The sequence below is a fragment of the Ixodes scapularis genome, unplaced genomic scaffold, assembly GCF_016920785.2.
Source record: "Ixodes scapularis isolate PalLabHiFi unplaced genomic scaffold, ASM1692078v2 PGA_scaffold4__175_contigs__length_147842914, whole genome shotgun sequence".
NCBI classification, from domain to species: Eukaryota; Metazoa; Arthropoda; class Arachnida; order Ixodida; family Ixodidae; genus Ixodes; species Ixodes scapularis.
Window position 1 is genome coordinate 139,752,825 of NW_024609879.1, and position 26,295 is coordinate 139,779,119.

A 26,295-nucleotide genomic window follows, 5' to 3' on the forward strand; every position below is an offset into this window, starting at 1 on the left:
GACAAGGTAATTTGACGTGTTTTTATAGAGGTTCTTTGGCGTTTTATTCACTTGCCTGAAAATTTGTTAAACGCACTAACAGACATTGCTGAAATAGTAACCCAAATATTAAGCCCAAATTTTTTTGGCAAAGTTTTTTAATTTAGAATTTTGGTCCTCACCGTGTTTTAAGGTGAAAGTTTCTACTGGCAACAATGAGAAAGTGACGTCCGGGGAAGGCAGGGGTTCACTGCTTGGACGGTAGACTTTGCTCCCAACTGATTCCAAGCAGTTTCATGATATAAAAACGAATGCTTTAGAAGCTCGCTCCAGCACCGGGACAGCAGCACGAAACAAAAGAAATGCTTTCATAGTCCATTTCTATTTGTAGGCTGCCTGCTGGGCCTGCAAGCCTGCCTTCCCCTTGGACAGGACACTGAAAGGTGCAGGTGTTCGTGACTCCAACTAACTATAGATAATGCCACTCATTTTCCAAATGGTGGTTATAGTGAGGGTCAGAGATGCGTGCCACTGTTCAGCCTGTCTAGTGTGCTGGCTTCACTAAGCGACACAAATTATTTATGGGGTGTTATGAGCACAGGTCACCTCTTTACCCTGAAAACAACAACGGTGTTTAGCGTAATATTTACGCAAGGAGGTGCGTTTTAATTCTGGAGCAAAACCGAAACTAACCTCTATTTTGGATTTAATTTCTCGATATAGGTCTTAATTTCGGATTCTTTCATAACTCAAAGTGTATCTTACATCGTAATTATTTAGTTAGAGAAGTTGTTTGCGGAAACTTTATTTTGTGACATACATGCTCGATCCAGGCTGATTTTTGTAGTTGTTGTAGTTGTTGAAAAAATCAGTGCTAATATTTGTGCGTTCTCGCTGCCTTTTCTCGCTCGGACAATTGTGATGGGAAATAATGAACTGCGGGCTTTTCAATGGGTTTTTGGGTATTTAGATGATTAATTGATTTAACATTATTCCCAGCACAATAATAAGAGAATATTAATTAGACATGAGGAAGAACATAGAAAGGGGGGACGGACAACGAAGACGATGGAAGTCTTGGTTGTCCGTCCCCCCTTTCTATGTTCTTCCTCATGTCTAATTACCGTTACCAACACGCTCGTTTTGTACTTAATAAGAGAATAATTCCAATTTTTACAAGATGTCCACAAAACAAATAACTCAATAAACGCTGTTCTCAATGCAACAACCCAAAGACGGAATCCGAGTCAGACAGCTGAAGTGTGTGTGTGTGTGTTTTAGAGCAATGCGTGACGCATAGGACTTTATATTACATCCAGTGTTTGACTGTTTGTCTATCTTGATAACGATGTCAGAGTTTTTCATGTGCTAAAAAGTAAACAGAATTATACCTTTCTGGAAAGACTATTATGGTTAAATGGCGTATTTTTGTGATCTTGGCATTAATTGGGGGCATACATTGCCGCGATTTGCATTAATATTTTCATACATTATTTTTCAAGCTCTAATATAATTTGTTGCTTATGATCTAATTTCAAACACACAAACAAATATGACAATCAAAAGTGTGCTAATTATTATCACAGGTGCCAATTGCAGCATTTTGAATTACCAAGTAATAAAATAAAAATAGTCTAAAATCATGAAAAGATTCTAGCTAATGTGAGAAATCCACATAAAATCACATTAATTGTGGGTAAAGTATATTTTGCTATCAAAGTCGCGACTTTTGAAAATCGGCAAAACGTCCAAAGTCGCCGCCAATATCCTTCCAGACCAAATGCTCGAAACTAAAAAAAAAATATATATATACATAAAACTTTTTTTTAATTACCAATTTTTTTATAACATTTAGTTACTTTCACTTTTACGCTCCGTCGTTTTGCCAATCTCAGCCTTTCCACTTTGAAGGAACGCCTACCTGCTTGCACGTCTGCTCACTGCAGCACCTTTCGTTGGCGTTGGAAGCCGGTAAAACAGTAGTCAGTTTTAGTATTGCGTGTATGAGCAAACGCAAGTTCTGTGTTTTGCATTAGCTTTGAGTGTTCCACACTGCACATGCGACGAGCCTAAAATTGCGATCTTATATGGCGCATGGCAATGAGGCACACGCACAATGTGGGGCATGCAACTCTAACGCAAACACACGCCGCTTGCGTTTGCTTCTATGCACAACACTAAGGTACAATCCCATATCGGCTGCAGCACTACGTTGGGACAGTGAAGAGTGTTGTTTGCATTCGGAAATTACATTTCGCGAGCCAGGATCGCGAGCAGTTCCGCCGTGCCCGCTGAGCCGGAGGATCGGGGGACCCTCACTAGAGCGCTTCCCGTTTCCGCCGCGGGGGGGCGAGCGTCGTGCTGGAGACGCAAATAGTGTTTGAATGTTGGTTTTGGAATCATTTTCACTTGCTGATTTCACAGTAACTATTCTAAATTTCGCGATACAATATAGCATACCCGAAAGGGTAAAAGTCGGTGATTCCGAAAGTATAGAGAGTTGGGGTAGCTCAAAAAATCGGCGGAGTACCCCTTTCATGGAACTACACGGTGATCAGGTCTAAAACGCTCTGCCTCAATTAAAAAAAAATAAGAAAAAATCAAAGATATATATTTTTTTAATTGCACGCTGAATTTATTACTTAGGGACATGTTTGAGGCGCCGTAAATATTTTCCTTTATAAACTAGAGCAACAAATTATATACAAACGATAGACCCTTATGCAAACAATAATATAAAAAAAAATTCTAATGTTTTATTTTAAAAACACTGCTATGAAAATTCACAAATATAAAGTAAAAAAAGTAGGCACGTTTGTGCATCTTTGACGCTCGACATAGAATTCATTTAATTGTAGAAATTGTTGCAAACATTAGCACTATAGACTACTATTTTCATAGAATATTTGAGTTTTCCATGATTTGTACTCTGTCTATTGTGTGACACCAAACGTCAAGTGTGTGAACGTCGTTATCACCTCGAGTCACGTGACGTGACAAACACGTGTCAATGCCATACACACTTTAGGGGAAATAAAACTGGATTTATTAATACTAAAAAAGAATGGCATAGGCAGGCATGGTTTTTTCTACTGCAGCACGAGCGAGAGTGTCAGTAAATGTGAGAATTCCACCTCTTGGGGTTGTGCCGTGCATGCGCCCCCGCAGACTCCGGGTATATGATGCCATCTCGTGAGCCGGTGGTAAACCGTGGACCACACTCGGCCATCCTGCTTTATTGACCCTCCTGGTCGGAATCTTTTCGGACTCTTCCGAGTCGAGGGTTTCAGCTTGTCCATAATCGTGATGCAGCGGGGAGTTCCACAGGAAGGATCTCAGGAAGGTCTCCGTGGCGGTAGCAATCGTTGGGGAGCCTCTCCGTGATAATGCGCGGTCCCTTGTACCTTTCTTTCGGTTTTCTGAACTCTCTCCGCTGGCTGTAGGCTCTCGTTCTACAAGTATCTCCTGGCTCGTAAGTCGGCGCTGGAGATCTCGCCTTGTTGTAGCTTTTCCGTTGCCTTCTTTGGTTTCCGCGGAAGTTCTCGACCGCTGCAACTATCTTTGCTTCCACCTCGCAGTCGAATTCCTCTGGAAGGGCATTTTCCACATGGTCACCAGCGATGCTACGTGAACAGTAGTTGAACGGGAGTCCAAACAGTGTAGTCTTAGCCACCTGACGAAAGGTGTTTTTAATTCCTCACTGGACCCGAGACAATGTTGAGTCTCAATTCTGGCCGTCTTAAATCTTGGTCAAACTTGTTACCGCCAGAGTTATCATCCCGGTTTCTTTCCGGAAGGCATCTCACGGAAAAGATACTCTATGCAAGCGGCAATATATCTTGGCACGTACCGCCTCATACCTGCGAACCAATATGCCCATCCGAGTTTTGCCAGGGTCTTGTCCACGGCGGAGTGCCCTACGTCGTCGTGGCACAAATTCACCACCCGCCAACGTGCCTGGCTTGGAACCACCCGGGCAAATTTTTCCAAGGAGTCGCTGATGGAGTTGGAACTTTGTTGCTGGATTCGTGCTGGATTACACTAGCTGTCTGATCCCCTTTGTTCGTGTACCTACCATCTTTGCTGTTCGTGGCGGTTAAAGATGCAACGTTGCAAGTAGGGATGTCGCGAACCACCCTAGGTTCGATTTCGAAAGGTTTCGATATTTGCGAAGCGAACTGAGGTTCGATTTCGAAAAATTTTGATATTTTCGTACCGACCGAGGTTCGATTTAAAAAAATTCTCAACTTTTGACCACAGCAAAGTTTCGAATTCGAAAATTTCGAAGCTTTCACGGTTTCTAAAATTTCGAATTCGAATATTTCGAATATTTTTTTACTTCAGGTTCGATAAATTCGAAGATTTTGAAATTCTTTGTAAAAAAACTTCGAAAACTTCAAACGCTTCGAATTTTTATAGACATGAAGTTCGAACAATTCGAAGATTTCGAATTTCTTTTTGCATAAAGTTCAAAGGTTTCGATTCTCTTTTAACGCTAAATTAAAAAAACAAAACAAGAAAACTTTGAAGATTTTGAATTTCTTTCTAATCCAAGTTTTCAAAGTTCGAAGTCCGATTTTCAAGTTTTTCCACTGTTTCAGTTTCAAATAACGTTTTCACGACTCACTGGTTTTCACAAAATCAAGTTTAGAAAAGTTAGGGTGTGATATCTAGATTCTGCGAAGTTTTACGAGACGCATCCAGTTCGAAACGGCCAAGGGCGAGCAGGAGGTTGAGGCTCAGAAAAACCTTGAAGCGACCTGGCAAACTAGCTCGCCACCCCTTGCACGCTGGTAGCAATCCAATCAGGTGAATTTTATAATTGTCCTGGAGGTTTATTTTCTGGGACGGAGGAATCGCCTCGCAAAAAGCACAAAAGCCGACACAACTCGAGGTCAAGGAGCGTTCTACCATACAAGTGGCGTCGGAAGAGGAAAAACGGGGGGAAAGAGGGTAGTGGGGGGGGGGGGGGGGCTTCAGCCTCCTTCTTTCCCTTGCAGGTATTTCGGACTGTTAAGGAAAACAATACGGGGAAAGAGGGCGTGGTCGAGCTTACTTTAATCTGAAATTATTTATGCATATGTATAGCTACTGTCGCTCTTCACTGCATAAAAGGTTGCGTAGATGGTCATTGTTAGAAACTCGTTGTCAGAAGGCACTGGTCGTCACATGCTTAGTGGTTCGGAAGTTCAAAGCTGTCTTTTCGACCTGAACACCTGTGCCGTTAGTAACAAAAAAAATAAAAATAAAAAAAATTAAAAAAAATAAATGCGGGAATAAAAAGCAGGAGAAAAAAAAATATCAAGAATTCGTCGGAAGTGTTCTATTCTTGCATATTCAGAGGTTCAGAACTTCGAAACAAGTTTCTTCTACCAAAATGTGTACAGGCTAAAAGAAACACGTCCCACGAACGTGAAGCGAAAAAAAAAAAAAAGTTTTCTTTTAATGCTGAACTTGAACAATATTAGAAATCTTCTCCCACGAGTTAATTTATTCCTTAATGTGAAAAAACAACAAATATATTATTTTGTATTCTGCAGATGGCAATGATATGTACTGTATGTGGTGTTAATTTAAATGCGATACCTCAAACAACTTAGACGAAAATAAATATCAAGTTTAGGTCATAATTGCATGCAGATACATGTTTGGACATTTCTTCGAAACTCACGTTGAATAACAATAATCACATCTTAAGATGGCACTTACCTAGGCTATGCATAGATCATTCTTAAAAAAGTATAACATATCTACCATAAATAGCTCCGGCTGCAGCGTGCTTCAAATCTGGCACAAACAATAATCGTCAAAAACCCGTCGTCCTTCCTCGCCCCCTCGGGAATTTATTTCTTTAAAAATAAGCATGCCAGAACATTGAAATAAACGATATTGTGTTTCGTAAGGAACGCAGCACCGCGAGTAAAAGTTCGAGAAAAAAAATTACGAATATACCCCACTACTTGAAATCAAATGAAACCGTCCGCCGGTTTTTCGAAGTTCGACGAACGTCGAACTTTACCCTAAAAGTTTGAAGTTTGTCGACCTTCTGACTTTCAAGAATTTGAAAGTTCGAAACTTTGATTTCTCTTGATAAATAAGTTCGAAAGTTCAAAATTCATAGAATTTTTTGGTCAGTCAAGGTCGAAAGTTCGACAAGCATCGAACCTTGCAGCGCAATAAGTTCGAAAGTTCGAAAAAGATAGAATTTTTTAGCGTAATAAGTTCGACGGTTCGAAAAGCGTCGAACTTCTTAGCTTAACAAGTTCGAAAATTCGACCGCAGCCGAATTTTACGATATAGACAATTCGAAAAATCGAAATCTTTCGAACCTTTCGAACCGCTTGACTCGATCATCGAAACTTCGATTCGAAAAAAGTTCGCGGCATCCCTAGTTGCAAGTAGCAGGAACCATTGTTGGGGGGGGGGGATTGAACCATTGTTTTACGTTCGGGGAGTTCGCTGTTGATTCCACATCTGAGTTTTTAACGCCGTGCATTTTAGGCAAGATAAAACTGGGTTTATTAATACTTAAAAGAATAGCGTAGGCTGACATGGCTCCTGCTCTCGCGGCCTGAGTGTTCGCGAGTGAGAGCCCCCTTCTCCTTAGCGTCGCACTGCGCACACAGCCCTGGAGACTCTGGGTATGCGACGCCATCTAGTGTGCCAGTGGCAAACCGTGGGCCACACATGGATGAGCCCTAAATCTCAGTCACCTTTTGTCAGACTGCAATTCGGCATTAAAATGTCGGCTCCCACCTACTGTAGATGTCCACGTCGTTTCATTGCTAGATGGGCTCCATTTGTCGTGGACCAAGAAACGTTAGATTGGACCCTTTACGAGACTGGATCTGTAGCGCTACACAGCACAGGGCACAGCCCTCTAACTGCTACCAGAACAAGTTAGACTAGTCCAGTGACACTTACTGTAAAATTACGTATGGCCCTCTTCCAAGAGATAGCCCATCCTATGTCTTTGGTCAAATATCCCCAACATAAAAATTCAGAAACATCGCCCACCTTTTGATTTCTGTCGGATATTACGCGATGACCGACGGGAATTGCATCAACCTTGCGTTCTGAGGTACCGGTACATGCGACAAGCGAGTTCGCAGTAAGTTCCCGCGTATTTATTGCACCGTGATTTCCGAATCTGCTGTGTCTACAATCTGCGGTACAGTAGACTCTCATTAATTCAAACTCCATGAAGCCACAAATTTTGTTTGAATTATCAGAAATTCATCTAAATATCATACAAAATAAAATTAGGACTTGCCATATGAATGGCTATACATACAAAGCAAATATCTGATGATTTCCTCTGCATAGGCCTACTGATCATAAGCAGGTATGCCACACATTAAACATTTGTGAAATAGATGACCCAAGTTTATTTATCCTTCAAAAATGTTGTTTATAGTGGACTGTTTAGACAGCATACAACTCAGTACAAAATTAAGTTTGTTCATCAGGCCAAGAAATTGTCTAGTGTGAACTATTAAGCAGGAACACACGAGCAAAGAAAACGGGCACTGCGAGGCAGTTTTTGTAGCAACAAGCACAGCGTCCACGCAAGTTGCTGTGAAAATTTCTGCGTGATATTTGTTTTCGTAGCTCATGTGTGCCCACTTGAGTCCCGTTGAGTGTGCTCGCTTCTCAAAAAACACCGGTGCACTGCACAGAAGCAACACCCGTGGAAGCAAGCTCCGAGGGTGTTGCCTCTGCGGTGCATCGGTGCTCGGAAAGAAGCAAACTCAACAGGGCTGCGCAAATAAAAAGTATGAATTACACGAAAACGCTATCAGAATTAAGCGGCTTATGAATATGTTAAAAACATAGCGGGACAACTAAAACTTTGGATTTCGTTTGAATTAACTAGAAGTAGAAAATATCAGAGGCTGAATGATGGCGAGCCTAGTGTATCTGTTCCCATGACATGCGAGCTTCGATCGAGTTCCAGTATCTTTTTATGCGCGATATCCGTTCCGTGTGATTCGCAGGTTCGTCGCGGGTTCCCGCGGGTTTATCGTACCGTGACACGTGAATCTGCTGCGCCCACAACCTACAGTATGAGTTCCAGGTTCATGCAGGCGCCCCCAATGTTTATAGCTAATGTTTTTCTAAACATCTGTCATTGCATCCCCAAAGATCGCCCGGCCAATATTTTTCGTCTTTCGGTGCAGTTTCATTTTAATGCGTTTGCTTTCCTGCGTTAATTTTGAAAATCTGTTGTGTACCACACAAAAGGCAATGAGCTGTTCGTGGACACATAAAATAAAGATTAATATTATTATCTTTTCATTTTGGGTGGGCGTTCTTACGTGATTTTGCCTTACTTCACTAGTGATTCCTAAAAAGCCACGGGGGCATGAGGTCACAGCTCCCCGGCCTCCCTTTGCTCCTCACCTGTGTGGCGATGTTGAGGAGGCACAGCCTCCCCGTGTCGTCGCAGGTGAACGAGATGATGGAGTGATCCTCCTGAATGCTGTCAAAACAAAAAAAAATTCACTTGGCTTAGACACTTCGTCAAATGCAGTGAACGTGAAATGGCACTTGGTGGGGTTCGCAACAGACAGCACTTTGTCGGAATCCGGTAGATACACTTTCCCATTAAATTTGGCGTGTAAATCGACGTCGCTAGACCCGACGTCGTGCGATGCCAGGTCACGTGACACCGTCACTTGAAACTGAGACTTCAATTTCCTCGTTAATTTAGCGGGGAAATTGACGTCGCGCAACATCGAGCGGTCGGATGAAGGGCCCGTCGCGGGTTCTCGTGTAAAGCTGTCACTGTGTAACAAGAACTGCAGGATCATCACAGTGGGAAAGACACCTGTGCAAGGAGCAGGGGTCTCAAATTTACTCTTAAAAGCAATTTGTCCAACGCTCGCTTTTAATTCTGAACCCTGCATCACAACAGAGTTTGAGCCAATGGCAACACATGGCGTCGATCCCAAGACTGAAACCCAATCGACTTAGATTTCTTTATTTGCCGATGTCACTTCGGAAAAAAGAAAAACATAATTGAACCAAGCTTTGAGTCACACTTCAAGAAAGGTAACCGACAAGAGGCAGCAGTTCAGACGGGTTTTTGAGACAACCAGTTATCCGGTCATTTGAATTTGAAAACCGGATAACCAGACATGGAATAACCAGTAACGTTACTCGGTTACATAAGTATCTAGACACTCGAATATTCATTGAGATTGCTTGGCCGAAATAAATGTGTGTCTCTGCGGCCTATTGCCTGGTGGCTTAACCCTGTCGCCTGCAGGTTTCAAAAATTAAAGACGATCTCCAGGGGTCGTTCATCTATCCAACCATCGTGGCCCTAGCGGCTAAGTTCAAAACTACACCCATAAGGACAATAACATAAATTACCGTATTTACACAAATGTAGGTCGACCGATTTTTTTAGTTTTTTTTAAAATCTGACGAGAGGGGGTTGATTTGTAATCGAACCAAAGCATTCCACTGCCAACAAAAACGAAACAATCGCGATATCAAGGACATCTTGGCTCGTTACAACTTCAGCCGGCTATACCTGTAGCATTGCGCTATTTTGTGCGCTCGTTTTACAAATTCTTTTTTTTTTTATTTGCGCAGGCGAGTATTATTGATAGCGATTTGCAAATTAACCCAAATGTATGGCGGTGAACAGTGCACGCCGTGGCAGACTCCCGGGGGTGACAGCACTTCTTGTAAGAGCCACTCCAGAGGCCGCTGGAACAGCCTCACGGCCCACTTGGCTTGCTCCCCGCGGCTTCTTTTTCCCTGACTTACGGTCACACGTCGTTTGATCAGGTGTAGAGATCATGCTGGGACGCTAACTATGTTTTCTTATATTGACACGTGTGATGCGGGCAGTTTAGGTTTTCGGTACTCGTTTACGGCCATTCTTCACCCAGAAGCAACCAACAACTGCGCTCTTGGACACAAGTTTGACCCATTGGAGAGGGTGATGCTCCAGTGGAGTCTGCAATGGCGCGGGACCTTAAGCTGTGCGACGGCGAACAAACAGGCTTTGGCGGGCCAAAGTCTGGATAGGTGGGGATGCCTTCCGGAGTTGGAGGTCGGGCCTGCAACGTACACTGCAAAAGTGCGCAATCGGTCCCTACCCGTGACGTCCAATGCGATCGCCAAGCAAGCGCGGAAGATGCGGTTGATGCAGTCATTTGCGAAGTGCGAGATTTCGTTGGACGACGCCGACGACGTGTTTCGTAACAGTGATGACGACGGGACTGACATCGCAGTGCGGACAAGTCGTAGTCTAGTTGCGGACGAAGTGAGTACGACAGGCAGCAGCTTCAGTTGTCCCGCCTCCAGCGTGAAATTCCTAGTTTCGATAACGCCTGGGCATCTCATGCACCTTGTGCGTGCATGCGCAACCAAAACACGCTGGAAGGCATTGATCGCAAGTTGGAGGCTGGGCTTTCGAAACAGATACTTTGCCGTTCTCACGTGCAATGTAAGGTGTTCATTTACAATGGAGTCGTCTTACAATCGAGTAAATATGGTATTTGTTTGCGTTTCAAACGCAGCGCCGAATGCCGCATTTGCAGTTGGTTGGGGCCTGTGCAAAATAGGCGAATCCTCCATTGGGCAGGAGACCCAGACAAGCGCCCGACGCAACGCTCATCTCAAATCTTTGCCCCGTGCTCGATCGACGCAGACGACGAAACTATTCCAGTCCAGAGGCCTTGTTTTGGGTACAAACACCGTGCTCCGTGGAAAACAAGCGGGACAAAGCACTCCCAACAGTTCGCTTTCCTTGCCATATACTGCATTTGCACGAATATAACGCGAGTTTTTTTTCGAAATTAGGTGCTCCAAAACGCACCTCGCGTTATATTCGGAATCGAGTTCAGCCGCGAGGCGCGCGAGTCTGGAGAAAGCCATCCCTCCGGTTCAATGCAAAATATCCGGCGGGAAAAGAAGTGGGGGTGTGGAAGGGAATTTATTAGCTACTGGGCCACGTAAAGGGGCAAATAGAAAACATAAAAAAAAAAAAAAAACATTTTTATCGCTTTTGTGTTTGTACAACGCGCGCACGCCGCAGAAACTCAGCGCGCGCGCGCGCCATGTGGGAATGCGGGCACTGGCCAATTCGAGCCAAGCCAAGCCGAGCCAAGTCAAGTGAACACAAGCCAAGCTAAGACTGCCCAAGACCACCAACCGCGTTTGTGCAATCGTGCAACACGAGGCATTTGTTTATGGAGAGGGAACAGAACAAGAAGTGTGATCGTGTATCGGAATCAGAAGTCTTTTTTTCTGCCTGCGCATTGTTTAGTTTCTGCTCCAGTGTGATCTGGTGTTTGTGTGATGGTGCTTCTGCTTCGCACCTTGTTTGGATTGTGGGCTGCCGAGGAGCTCAAAGAAGCTCACACGAAAGAAAAAGGAACTACCAGACAAGCAGGTGCCGTGCTGCTGCTTATTGCGTAGTCGCCAAGTGGATTGTAAACGGAAGGACCTGAGCAGTGAGGATGAGCGCAGTCAAAACATAAACTGATATTTCTTCTATTTCCATTGACTTTTCACATCTGCTATGGCCCCGAGTGCGAGAAATTGACGCGGCCTCGGTTCGCGTTATATTAGTAATAATATTTTTTTTTCTTTTTGATGACATCAAAACCTGCCCTCGCGTTATATTCGTGCAAATACGGTACGCAGGAATTAGTAAATTTATTAAGGTGAAAGCCTTACATGTCTCATCGTTGAGCAAAAACATCTGGAGTGAAAACACATTGGCGACATTAAAGGTATTAAAACGTTTACGTGACCACTGGGGCGAATTAGAGGGAAAGGATGACAAAGCGAGTTAAGTGGAATCAAAGTGAATTAAGAGGAATTAAAGTGAATTAAGAGTAATTAAATAGACGTAAGAGTAATCGTTGGAAATAAAGGACTATAAAGTGAATTAAGAGGAATCAAACTGAATTAAAATTAAAGTGAATTAAAGAGAAGTGAGAGGACTACAAAGAATTGCAGTGCGTGAAATCTGGAAATAACATATGAAACAAATAGAGAGATTGTGAAACAACGCTTTACGGGCATATGATTGTACCCAACACCTCCACCAAAATGTCACGAATGACAAGTGATGAGGCGACGAAAGTAAATCGTGTGTCTCTTTAATGCATCGGCACTTGGGCTTTCGCCTTTAAGTCGTCTTAGGAACAACATAAGAGACTCGGTGAATTTTACTTTCTAATTGCCGGAGGAACACAATGCATTCTTTGTCGCCTTAGGACTAAGAAATAAAAACAAAACAGTCCTTGATTTAGTTATACGAGAGATGAAACCGAATAACCGGTTTGACAAACCGGTTATTCGTAAATTAAAATCCGGATAGCCAGATTTGCTTTCCTCCAGTGTAACCAAATATCCGGTTAAACAGATATTTGAATCCTCTACTAGCAGCATTTCAGTCCACTCACAGGCTGAAGTCGGTGAGGTCGTCGAAGACGTATCCGCGTATCCGGTGGTGCGAGTCCGCGGCCAGCACGGTGCGGCCGTCCTTTCGGCAGAACAGGCCCTGCACCCGCACCCCTTCCCACGAGTCCAACACGTTGCCGTCCAGGTCCTGTGCGGAACAAACACAGATGAGATCCAACTCAAATCCAACAATTTATACCATAATCACAGAAGTCAAAACATATACAGCCCAAGCTTGTTATAACAGACCTTGATTTTGGCCAAGATTTTGATCTGTTGTAAAAGGAGTATGTTGCATGCGGATATGAACTGGAGTCAATGGTACGTGGAGGAAAACCAACCGAACTTCACGAAGTGGTACGTTTTATCCAAATGTCTGTTGTAACCAGGTCTGTTGTAATGAGCTTAAACAGCTTGACATATTCCGAGTTTTTTTTGCCCCGTGATGCCCCCAGCGTGGCTTTGGGTACTCACACATTGGTAGAACTGGCCCCGGATGCCGCCCGTGACAAACTTCTTGCCGTCCTTGTGCCATGCACACGACGTCAGGCTGTCCTCGGGCGAGTGCGTCATCTTCACCCGCAGCTCTCCCATCTGAACAACACGAAAGAGCTTCAGGCAGGGTCTAACTTGCGTACAGTCAATCAATAGTGCAGGCCACTCTTGCACGTGACCACGTACTCCAACATTAGATGCCAGTGAACCCGAGACGAGGAAGGAAAAGGAATTGGGGACTGTGTTCCCTTTCCCTCTGTCTCAGGTTCAGTCGTAACAAGCATCCACCAGCTCGCCAGCCCGCCCGCTTAAATGGTGTACAAAAAAAACAAAAAACACACACACGAGTCTAAAATTGATAAACTATACTTGTTGACATGTTAAGAATCCAGCAGCGTGTGATGAAGTGTCACCCACTATAGGCACCACACACACTGGAAAGTGAGTTATGTCTGGATCAGCTCCTTCATTTTGTACACCCTTTGCAGGGCATGTTCCATATAAAATATGCCAAACAAAATTAGCCCTCACAAAAGCACTGGCAAAAAAAAATTAATGATCAAAATAAATTTCAAAAAATAAAAATAAATGCATTGCAAATTGTTGGGCAAATCTGTTGCACGTGAAACGTGTGGCATCTACGCTCTCAGCGCTCTCCCTCAGCTCGTTTAGCGACCGGCTTAACGCGTGGCACATACACTCAATAATTAGGGGTGTGCGAATATTCGAAACTTCGAATACTTCACGAATAATGTTTGCTATTCGATTCGATTCGCTTCGCCCTTTCGCTGTTCGAACTATTCGAGTTCTTCGAATACTTCGAAGACTATGAATAACGCGGAACTCATTGATTAGTGCCTGTTTTGTTTTTGGACTGCACAGTATGGTTTCAAGCTTGGCAAAACTACACAACCAACCTAAGTGTTGTTTTTTTTTTTTTTTTTTGTAGGAAGGATTGGAAAGTTATTTGCACGACGGTAGCGCGATCTGTCCTTTGCTTGCCGTGATGTCCGGATTGCAGAGTTGGCTAAGTGGTCGTGGCGCAAACGCTGCGATAGATAGGATGAAGGACTACGATTTGCAACGGCACATGCATCGTCGCGACGGACCGCACGACGTTTTGGGCGTCCGCCCGAGACGTCTTGTATACGTTCCTGTCCACATTCATTTTTAATGTAGCACAACCATATATTCGTGATTTCGTACCTAGAGTGACTACAGTAGCCAAGGTGCTATGGATTCGGATACGGATTTATGGCTCACCTCGGCTATCGGCATAGAGATCATACATACTAACTCTAGAGGAAAAGGTCCGCCATTTTCCCATACATTCTGGCTGCCGCAAGCGGCGGAGCATGCAGGCAGACCCTCGAGGTCCCAAACACGGTTACATCATCAGAGCAGTTTCGTGAACTTCAACAATCCACAAACTTACCGGTGGAAAGATATTCGCGTTCCTTTCGAAGCTTTCTTTTTGCATAGCGCGCAGATGTACGGCCTCGCGTTAACGCTAAGCTAAACCATATACCCGGCTTCGCCAGTGGGGCGCGGTTGAGGAATACGAAACTGCGCAACCACCAGATTTCCGAGATTTCGACAGAAGGGAAGTTAATGCAGCGTAATGACTTTATTGCTTTTTATAAGCGTTAGAATAGCTCAGAATTTAGTTTACAACGTTAAATTATCACTGTTCATATTGCTGGGAGTTTTCACTCTTCGCGTTTACCATGGCAACGTTGCTTTCTTTCTCTCGTGTTCTGTCGCTCTCTTTTGCGATTGTTCACTCGGGACCCCGGGTGTCGGCGCACGGGATTTGCCACTCCTCCTCACCCACCTTTACCCCCCTGGCTATCGGTGATATCTGGCTCAGGGGGGTAAAGGTGGGTGAGGAGGAGTGGCAAATCCCGTGCGCCGACACCCGGGGTCCCGAGTGAAAGATCGCAAAAGAGAGCGACAGAACACGAGAGAAAGAAAGCAACGTTGCCAGCTGAAGGACGGCAGTCGCAATGGTAAACGCGAAGAGTGAAAACTCTCAGCAATATAAACAGTGATAATTTAACGTTGTAAACTAAATTCTGAGCTATTCTAACGCTTATAAAAAGCAATAAAGTCATTACGCTGCATTAACTTCCCTTCTGTCAAAATCTCGGAAATCTGGTGGTTGCGCAGTTTCGTATTCCTCAACCGCGCCCACCCGCGCCCCATCGGCGAAGCCGGGTATATGGTTTAGCTTAGCGTTATTGCGAGGCTGTACATCTGCGCGCTATGCAAAAAGAAAGCTTTGAAAGGAACGCGAATATCTTTCCACCGGTAAGTTCGTGGATTGTTGAAGTTCACGAAACTGCTCTGATGATGTAACCGTGTTTGGGACCCCGAGGTTCTGCCTGCATGATCCGCCGCTTGCGGCAGCCAGAATGTATGGGAAAATGGCGGACCTTTTCCTCTAGAGTTAGTATGTATGATCTCTATGATCTGGCTTGTGTTATTTTTCGCTTGATTTTCTGGTTCATCAGTTTGCCAGTATTCCTTTTGTTATTTATTTCTACCCGTTTTCACTAGTAAAAGTGAGACTCCCCCCCCCCCTTGCCAAAAAAAAACAACAAAAAACATATTCTTAATTTATTGCATCTTTGTGGCGCCCTCTGTGGACAGAACTATTGCACACGGAAAGAGGTGGCGCATAGTCAGTGCGGTTGCGCAACGCGATCGTGCAATCTGAAACTCTGCTGTGGCCTGTCGACCCGCCTCCCCTTGTGTACTTCCGTTTATGTTCATGTGGTTGCGTTCACCAGCGTAAAAAGAGATCGCACAAAGTAGAGACGCAATCATCGACTTTGTATTGCGGCTTGCGGACCCGCCACCGCTTGTGTACTTGCGTTTACGCTCAAGTGCCTCCTTTTGTCCGCGATGCGGTCTCCGACTGCGTTGTGGCTTGTCGAACTGTCTTCACTTTTGCACTTTTATTTACATTCTCTAACCTCACTCAAGGAATGGTGTTTTAAAGACTGATATTTTTTCATTAGTTTTTTTTAACAGTAACATATGTGACATTTTTCTTATTGCAATAAAAGTAACCTTTTCATAAACGTTTGTTGAAAAAAAAAATCCAGTTGTGTTTTTTATTAAGTATTCTTGTTTAATTCACATCAAATAGAAAATATTTGTTTTCAAATATCTCCTTGTTTGAAACTACTATTCGTATTCGAAAATATTCGATTCGATTCGTAACCTTTATTATTCGATTCGCTTCGCTTCGAAAGATTTTGATATTCGCACACCTTTATCAATAATTCCTGGAATGGAGATCCCGGCGCTAACCTGGGTTTTAAAAATGTGACCAGTTGCCAAGTTGCCATCTCTCAGACGCAGAGCGGATGAACCCCAGGGGTTTCCCGCCAAATGGCACCTCAACTCTCTCTTAATAATCTACATGGTCTGGGTTTGATTCCTGCCCGGGGCAAATGTTTTTTTCACTGCAATTGCCTCTTCCCCACCCCTTCCTTCCTAAACTAGTCAGTGTCGAGCCTCACGGCCATGTTTTTGTCCAGGCTTCAGTTTTGGGCTTCACAAAATGCCAAACACGTAGCCAAACAATGTTTCACGTCAAAAGCTAGACGCATCTTTTTCAGTCTGGATCAGAGTGGCACCCTGCTGAATTTAGCGGGACGTTACCCTGCCAAATTTAGCCAATAAAAGCACAACACAGCTATAGCCGTGGCAACGCAATGGCTGGGCAAGCCGTTCAAATGCGTTCCGCATTAAATCTTCCACCCCCTTCATTCCCTAAACGTCATACGAATAAAACTGCCTTTTCGCATCTTTAGTGTATAAATCCTCACTCAATTCATTTCGAATTGCAACAACCAATTATTCTTGTCAATCCTCGGCTGCTCATGTCACTAGACTTATTTGTATCCTATAAGATTGGCTGCATGCTTACTCATCATGCCAAACACTTCTAAATGTGGTAGCTTTATAGGGTGGGTGGCACTCTTATTTCGGATGGTGCCTATGACAGGATGACCCTTTGTCTTTCACTGCTTCGGGGGGGGGGGGAGGGGGTGCTCTTGGTTCAGGTAGTGCCTAGGGCGGGGTTTTTATAGAAACAGATTATGTCACACCATTATCACTTTGTGAAGCTGCGCACGCTTCCCTTCAGCTCCACTTGAATAAAAAGCCCTTGCGCCAACCTTTTTGGGTCACCCAGGATGGGAAAGCGCACTTTCCTGCCCTTTCCACTACTTGTTTTGTGCCTTCTTTCTACACCACCCGTTTCTGCTCTTCTCTTTCTGGTCCTTCCCACCTCAATCCACTCTGTGCGGTTTCTCACACCACCTGCTTCTGCTCCCCCCGTTCCTGCATGCTGGGTCCGCAGCTTAGATAGCAGCGCACCCGGCTTCCACATCAGTGACCAGGGTTTGATCACCGACACCGGTTGCCATTTTTATTTCAAGGTCGTTTGTCAGTTACAGACTGACCGACCTACACATTTTGTGCCTACGCAGCTCCCAAGGTTGGTTGGCCCTGTAAAGCTATCACTTTAATATGTTTTGTTCATTTTGCCTCCCCTCTGTAATGCCTCTAAAACCCGGGGGTATTGAAATAAATAAAAAATTAGTACGTAAATGAATTAACAAACCTGCACGTTCCAGATCCAGAGATCCGAGCAGTCCTCCGGCCCGCAAACAATGAGGTGAGAGTCGTCTGGACTCCAGGCCACAAACGACGCTCCGTAGGAGTGGCCTTCGAGCGTCCGCTTGTGCGACAGCGTCAGGGTCACCTGGTCATTCAAAGGACGCCGCAACCGCAAGTCACCTTCCGTTTAAATCATATTGTATCTATCGAACCCTCCCCTATTCCCTGGAAGGACTCCCGAGCCTAAAACCAGAATGCCCGACAAGGTCGAGCATTAATCTCGGTCATTAAGAAGTCCTTTAACTTTTGCTTAAAAACCCGTTTCATTTAGACTGGCAGGATTGCAGGCATCACTGTAAATATGTTTTTTCAACATTCAGTGATATATGAAGTCGGTAGAACTCCGTGCAGAAAATTGTAGAGCTCTTCCACTTCGTGTAAAGATGGAGGACCAGCGAAGCTGTTATATTTATGACGTCTAGGACGATGCCTAGAGGATGACATCTAAGACGACCTTGAAGAACACATGCAAAGGAAAAAAACATTTTTTTTAAACGGCTTAGATGGAAAAAGGACGCTAAAAAACAATTTGACAACGAAGAAAAAAACTTTTTAGAGCTATATTTACGGCGCAAAACGAATTTGTAGTTGGCGCCCGCGGGCACCGCGGAAAAGTGGTCCGTATTCATCACGTGACTGGTCCTTATTTATCACGTGGTGCTTGCGCTCTTTCGCAAGATTCCTATGGCCTCTAAAAGTAACTTATTCATCTTTGTTTGAAGTATAACAAAAAACCAAGACAAATAAGTAACTTTTAGAGCCCAAAGGAAACTCCTGAAAAAGTGCAAGCAGACGTGATAGACCTGTGCGCCGGTCAGACGACAGCGGCGGCGCCCCGAAGCAGACGAAGCAGACGAACTTGTGCGGCGGCGGCGACGGCGGCGTGAAGAAACGCGTTGAAGCGGCGTTCGCACAACGCTCAGCATGCGTCGGCAACGCAGTGCGGCGGCGCGCGGGCCTACCACGTGACCAGCGGCGGCTCCTGCGAGTGCCAACTACAAATTCGTATAGCGCCGTAAATATAGCTCTAAAAATTTTGTTTCTTTGTTGTAAAATTGTCTTATGATATCCTTTTTCCATCTAAGCTGTTTAAAAAAAGGTTTTTTTTCCTTTGCATGTGTCCTTTAAGGACAACTTTTTGGACGACCTCAAGGACAACGACAAGAGGACGACATCTAGGACGAGTTCAAGGACGACACCTGGAGGACGATGTCTAGGACGACCTATAGGACGACGTCTAGGGCAACCTCAAGGACGACTTTAAGGACAACGTCTAGGATGACCTCAAGAACGACGTCTAGGACGACCTCAAGGACAACTCCTAAGAAGACCTTGAGGACGACGTCTACGACGACCTCAAGGACGACGTCGAAGACGACTCCTAGAGAAATTCAGCTTTTCCACTCTGGTGAAGAAGGAAGACCAGCGAAGCTGTACTGGCTCGAGTTTTGTGTTGACACGCCGCTTGTCCGCGAACACGATAGTGGGGGAGCTAGCCCTTAACAGTCACTGTAAAACAATTGCACAACAACAAGCAGCGCATCTGATGGGCGAGAAGGAAGTGAACCACTCACCGGGTTCACTTCCCAGATCTTGACGGTGGAGTCCTTGGAGCCGGTGGCGAGGAGGGCACCCGAGTGGGAGAAGCGGCAGTACCATACTTCGTCGCAGTGGTCGTTGAGCACCTGGCGCCACAAAGAGTGGGGGTCATGAAGGAAGCAAGCATTAGCCCTCTGTTCGTCGCCCAGGTTGGGTAACTCGGCCAATACGGCTACCCCATTTCGGTAAAACATGAAAATGTCCCAGGAATTGGTCAAAACTTCAGCTTGGGCAAGTTGGTGGTTCACGCTTATACTTCACAGCACACAACAACAGACAAACTTCAAAAGTTCACTCGCACAAAGAACACCCACACAGTGCTGAAGCACTTCACAGCACAGCGTGGGTGTTCTTTCTTTGTGCGAGTGACCTTTTGAAGTGTGTCTGTTCTTGTGCGCTGTGAAGTGTAAGCATCTCCCAGGAATTTCTAGTCGGATGCTGGCGTTTGGTAGCTCGTCGCTTATTACTTTCTTTTCCCCAAATATTTCCACGAATATACGTAAGCTGCGCACTATGTCGCACTTTACTACATCACACTGCTGATACGTGAATATGTCATACTGTTAATACGCAAGTTATGCACTACAGAAAGGTCAAGAACTCGGTAGACGTTTTTGACCTGTCTGTCCGCTTCAGCCAGGCGTAATGCGCATGCTGCATGTGCCTCCGCCGTCGAGAAGTAATGCATCGTTTGCTCTGCGGTGTGGCGACATTAGCAACACATTGACGTCACACAATCATGTCATGTGACATCAGGTCATGGGACATAACGACATTCTTTCACGTGTTGCAACTCATTAAATACGTGACTTCGTCGCGTGATTAGTCACAGTCCAGGTAGCACTGTTCTTTCAGCCAAAATTTGGTATTTGACTGGGAATTTAAGGCCTTAGAACGCCTGCAGAAGCCAAGGTAGAGCCGAACTTGACCTTCGTTGGCCAGAGTCTGGGTGCCTTGGCCCCAGTTCGCCAAACAAGTGCCAAAGTCAGCCTTCACTGCTGGTAGTTTGGCTATCGGCTGGCATGTTTTGGCCTAAATTGGCCAGAGTTAGGCTTCACTTTTAGTTGCCCAGTTTTCAGGTGGCAACTTTGGGCCTAAATTGCCAAACAAGTGCCAGATTTAAGCTTCAACAAGTGCCAGATTTAGGCTTCACTGCCGGTTTTTTCGGCTCACGCGTGGCATATTTGGCTTAAGTCTGGCACTCTGGCAGTTATGTAACAAGCCACAGAAGAGCCATACACACCAAATCAACTCTGTTACGTCACGCCGCGGTGATGGCGCATTGGGCGCACTTCTAGACTGGGGTTGCGGGCATTCCTGTGTTGTTTTTTGAACAAGCCAGACTAAAACTTGCCTTCTCGTCAAAACACCGCGACTAGGGTTGTACCAAAAGAGCCGGGAAAGATTTGAAGATCGGTTTTCATGTTTTCCGATTGCTCGATTAGTCCGAGAACGTAAATAGGTGCAATGAAAATGGAAACCAGGCACCATCGAACCGCGATTGCTTTGCAAAAGCACTTTTGGTTGAGTTCACAAATACTTGTGGTTGCAAATTTTTTTTTTTTTTTTTTGTTCCAACATGAACGCGGGAAAACCGCCAGGTTGTCCAAACCACCCGCGGACCAAGTTCAGTGCGTCTTCACATTCAAACGGCCGTCTGATAGTTCAAACTGTCGTCTGCTCATGAAACAACAGCAGCCAGTTAACGAAGGAGCGATAAGAAGTGCTGTCCCCAAAAGACGTAAGTTTGAAAGTTGTTTGGGATAAGCAGGCTTCAGTGTCAACAATAGTGTTGATCATCGTTACCAGTGGCCATCCCCAACTCGTTACGCCCGATTCACTTGGTCCATTTCTGATTACGATTTTCAGTATCGACAACGAGCATCACAGCTACCGTTCATGCTTTTGCCGCCCAAGTGACGCCACGACGGAAAATAGCGAGCAGAATCTCATCACGCGAATCGGGCTTTAGTGTCCACTTTGCGGCGTTTACGCCAAATGAATTGCTGCACGCCACATTATTTACGCGAAATTTTGCGGCGTAACGAGCCCTGTTAACTTCACTCGGACCACTAAAGTAGTCAGATGTTGCTACGAACAGGTATAATCAACAATTCCAACACGAAAAAAAGCCCGGAGACTTGCACGGATGCCAACAACATCATATTGCAATGGTTTGTTGATACGGACGTGGTGCTTCTTGCTTACGCCCCATCGTGCCCGCGCGGTGCCAGCGATGTGCCGCTAGGGGCGCTCCGGTTTGTTTGTAAACACAAATTGGTGTATAGCAATGGGAAAAAAAAAGTACTCGGGCACTAATTAACGCTTTGAAGCAAGACCATATAAAGCATAAACTGGGCCCCTAGGATTGCCATGCTCGTTTCTCCAGTGTGCTACCTAGACGTTTGCCAATAAAAAAAGATGTCACAACGTCCCGTCTCTTGCATGTCGCAATCGCGCACGCGGCGGTTCAGTCGACAAATTAAAATATGGCTACCAGTTTTTTTTGTAAATTTCTGTACGCAATTGAGCGAGCGTCCGAATGCCGTCGTGCAGAGTCCGGATCTCTCCGGCAGGTGCGTCGCCCACCTGCAGGGTGTGGCAGGGGAACTGTTCCCTGGAGCAGAGGTGATCCGTGAGGAGGCAGCAGTTGTCCTCCAGGCCGGCCTCCCCGCTCTGCGCCCCCCTCGGCGAGAACGGGGCATTGTGGTAGGGGCACCGGTCCCGCTGCAGCTCCACCGCCTGGGCCAGCAGGGCGCGCAGGCGCCGGGGGGGCAGCATCACGCTTGGCGGGAGGAACCCTGCCACCAGGACGCCTCGTTTGCGAGAGTCGAAGCTACGGCGCCACGGAACGCATCTGCGACCGGCGCGTCTTCCGTCCCTTTCTCCTAAAGCGCGAAACACATGTACAACGAAACCTTCCGGACGTGCGGACTGCCGGAATGACCTTGGGGAGCGAGGGTTTTCGTAGCATCGGACAGCGTTGAAAACCCTCGCCTCCGACCGTCGTATTGCGTGGTCGGACGTCGGATCGGACGGTTTCGTCGTACATGTGTTTCGCTCTTAAATGCAAAGCACTTCCAGTCTACAAGCTCAACTAAAAAATGCTATGAAATGCGTTAAGGCCCGTTCACACTCTTGCAACCGAGTACGACCGAGAGAGACGAGACTTGTTAAAACCTCTTAAAATTTCTTAGGACGAGAGAACACACTGGCATGCTGGCGCCATCTATGCGGTGACCCTGAAACTGCGTTTCACAAGAGCGAAGGTTTTGCGGGATTTCTGAGGTCAAATGTGCTTAATAGCTATAAGAAAGGCTCGTTTATAACGTTGACAAAAGTTTTTCGAGTCAAGAAAGAAAGGGTAATGCGCGAGAGAAATAGAAAATATGCCGGACCACCAAGTTTACACTGCTATCCAATAGATGGCATCAGTGTGTCCTCTCGTTGCAAGAGGTTTCAAGGAACCCAGTTTAAGAGGTTGCATGAGTGTGAACGGGCCTTTAGCTTTAAAGGAACATTGTTAGTGAAACAATTCGGAAAAGAAATATGCCGTGCACGCATCATTTTTAAAGAAGTTTTTCTCGACGCTGAGGACGACGTTTATGACAGGGTCCTAGAAGACAACGTCAAGAACGACGTCTAGGAAGACCTCAACAACAACGTCTAGGACGACGTCCTAGAGTCCTAGACGTCAAAGACGACGTCTAGGACGACCTCAAGGATGTCGGGTCAGATCAGTTTGTGGGCAACCTGGGGATTCAAAGCGTTTGGCTCAGGTTGCCCCTCCGACAATCATCAGTGATCATCTTTACAGCGAAAAGGCCAAGGGCAATTGGCCACGTGAGTAGCGCTCCGCCGCTGATAAAGGGCCGTCACAGCGTATGCGCGGGGGCTTTTGGAATCGCGGCGTGGGCGATAGTGGTCATTAAATGCTTTCGTGTTGTTGAACCGGTGCGCTGTGTCATTCCCCAAGACGGGTAGCAGCAAGGGAGATCCCAAACGCTTCAACTACCGGCGCTTAAGAGCTTACGTGATCGGCGCTTCGGCCGAGGGCACTTGAGCCACGGGCGCTTCAGTCACGGGCATTTCGTGACCTCAATTATGTGACCTTGAGTGTATTTCGGCCTCCGAAGCTTTAATAACAATCAAATCTATGAGGTGTTACCCCAAGAAATGTACAGGGTTTCTTTTATCAAGAAAATAAGCTATGCGTAGCCAAACGCTCATTTACCGGCCAAACGTAGCGCTGGCAAAGTTTCAGACCCAAGGGCACACACTTGCGACTCCTTAGGGCCAAGTGCCTTAAAACCTCTATAACATCTTTCGTGACCGAGGAGCTCTGTTTCACTAGAGCGAAGGTTTTGCGGTATCGGCAAGGACAAATGTATGTACTACCTACAAGAAATGGTTGTTTATAACATCGACAAAACGGTTTTCCGAGCCAGGAAACAAGGAATGATGCGCGAAAAACATAGGAAATATACGGGACCGCTTAGTGTTCCACGGCTTCAAGGCAGGTGGTACCAGTGGGTTCTCTCGTCCTAAGAGATTTTAAGAGTTTTCGAGGTACACGGTCCTAGGAAGTCGCAACTGTTTGAACGGGCCTCAACCGTTATCTTATTCAAAAGTTGACGCAATTTTCGGAAATTTTAAATGGGGAAGATGGCGGATGACGGAACTCTAGAATTTACCGTATTTACTCGAGCAATAGCCGCACTATTTATGAACAAGGCCCTGGCTTCTACTTTCCCGCAAAGCACATATACAGCCAATCATCGCGCTGCACATAAATAACATAGCGAATAACTAGATCGAGAACTCAATTCTCCATACAAATGCAATCTTCACAGATGGTATCTTTGCGCGAAGACGTTATCTCTGCCCTGTAAACCGCTAAAGTCATGTTGTCGATCGCAGTGATTGGCAATCTGCGTGCTCCGCGGAAAAGCGAACCCTCAGGTTTTCTTCATAAACAGAGCAGCTATTACTCGAGTAAATACGGTATTGAGCTGAATGGCACAAGCTACCGAAAACGGGCAAAAAACAGGCCCCATTTTTCCAACTGAATTTTTCAGCCAATCACTTATGATGTTTGAACGAGACGACGGTTAGTTACGAAGCTTCGGCAATCGGTTTGGACCGCCAGCACTATGTTTGGACGGAGATAAAAAGACAAACAAGAGGCTCACAAAATGCGGACACCGAGGTTTTAAGACGGCCTCGCCGTGGACTAGCGAGGTCGGAAGCACGCAAGGCACAAAGTCGGGAGGGGCAGATTGGCTCACCCTGAAGCTTCTCCATGAGCCTCTGCCGCGACGCAAGTCCCTTGCCTTCCCAGTGGGACATGAGGCGCAGCTCCTCCGGCGTCCCGCACATCATGTAACTGCGTCGAGACAAGAACGCAAACCGTGCGGCCTTCTTTTGGCGTCCCGACATGGCCCAAAACTCGAGAGACGACGTCGAAGTGAAACCAACCTCCGAGTCACACAAACCCGATTTTCTATGCATTCGTCCGATTCGGCTTGCACACGCCATTACGAGAGAATAAACTATCTCCCTGTACCAAAGCCCACTTCAGACGGGGTAACTTTCCCAGCAATTTTAGCGTTGCTGGCGAGTTGTTCCCTAGCTTTCCCTAGTGCGACACGAATTGCTCAGATCGCGTCCGGCTCGAAACGGACGAGTAACTCGGACAACTCAAAGACGTTTGAAGTGCCAGCAGCCAATCAGGGACGCAATATTTCCATGTGACACCAGAGCCGGTGACAATGACAACTAAAGTCTTGGTTCTGGTTTGAAATCGATTGTCTTTGGGAATAAACCGTTTCAGAAAGATCAGTCAGTATTCTCAACGCCACTTAAAGGTAAAAGAAGATCTTTATAGCGTGTAACTGCTTCTCTAAATAGCGCGAGAAAAATAAAATTTGATAACGAAAATGGCAAATCGCAGCAATCGGTTGCTGCGTGCAAATGCGGGCAGCCCGCATTGCTGGTGTTGCGACAACAAGTTGCAGGGAGAAATTGCCCCGTCTAAAGTGGGCCTAACAGTAAGTCACCCCAGCATACTTAAAGCTGAATCAGCATGCTTTCGTTTCATTTCCGTCTGCAAGTGGCGCTCTGTAGCAGGCGAACCGCATTCTTTGCTCACATTAGCAAACAAACCGTCTACGAATGCTATTTTTACTCGCTCCGTAAGCGGCAAATTAGGTCTGGCTCTCGCGGTGACCAAAATCGGACCCCTGGACCACTTTAGACGCGTGGGTGGTACGAGACACCAGACACACCAGTTGCTGGAGGCACCGTAGCGGCGGAGGGCGCCCTCACCTGGAGAGCTCGTGCACCCGCTGGGTGTTGTGCCGCAGCGGGGTGAGGCTGTGCCGCAGGCAATTGAGTGCCTCCAGGAGGTGGCCTTCCTCCAGGTGCTCCAGGTACTTTTGCTCGAGCATCAGGAACTGCATCTCCTGCAAGTAACGTGACAAGACGTTCCCATCTTCAGCGACGCGTATCGTGAACGCGGCACTTCAGTCTCGTGCCCGCAAGTTGCGAACCGCGGAAGTTCATCGAAGCGAGAAACTGTCGCGGAGTCGGTGCTCACCACAAGTGTCTGCGACGACGCCAGCAACGTCTTCAGTTCGTTGAGATCCGACTCTGCCTGTAACAAGAAAAAAAGAAAACCGTCGCTGATAAGGCTCATCTTTTTCTTCGTTTGCCGTACTGTCCATCTTGACGACACTACAGGCTCACAAAAAGCACTCTATACACCTTTCCAACGCCTGATGTGGCGTTCCTGATTCTGCGTCAGCAACATTCACTTCATCATCCTTATACCAGGTGGAGCAAACGACCGCCCTTTATCGAGGGTAGAGCCGTTCACATCCATCTATCCATCCATCAGCAAATTGTTTGTCACCACCAGTTTATTATTGTTTCTTTTTGTTCATAATTTGGAAGTCAAAAGGCAATCTGGTCTGACAGAAAAGAAATAACATGCTATAACAAGCTGATGGCGGCTGCTGATGATGACAATAAAGTGAATGCTTCCAACATACATGCAATCAAGAACACAACACTTATCACCCAGGCAAAGATTTG

At 45.9% G+C, this 26,295-nt stretch overlaps 1 protein-coding gene across 2 annotated transcripts in view; it reads right to left on the reverse strand.

Moving 5' to 3' along the window:
* The window catches only part of LOC120849755 (WD repeat-containing protein 26), a 39,990-nt gene that overhangs the window by 5,464 nt on the left and 8,231 nt on the right, over positions 1-26,295 (reverse strand). For both annotated transcript variants that reach the window (XM_040221975.3, XM_040221974.3), the window contains exons 3-11: positions 25,799-25,855; positions 25,528-25,664; positions 24,489-24,586; positions 21,790-22,001; positions 19,176-19,286; positions 17,546-17,686; positions 12,886-13,005; positions 12,414-12,559; positions 8,383-8,461 (exon numbers count right to left, since the gene is read on the reverse strand). In XM_040221975.3, coding sequence (XP_040077909.1) covers positions 8,383-8,461; positions 12,414-12,559; positions 12,886-13,005; positions 17,546-17,686; positions 19,176-19,286; positions 21,790-22,001; positions 24,489-24,586; positions 25,528-25,664; positions 25,799-25,855 — 1,101 coding nt within the window. The remainder of the gene's footprint in view (positions 1-8,382; positions 8,462-12,413; positions 12,560-12,885; positions 13,006-17,545; positions 17,687-19,175; positions 19,287-21,789; positions 22,002-24,488; positions 24,587-25,527; positions 25,665-25,798; positions 25,856-26,295) is intronic.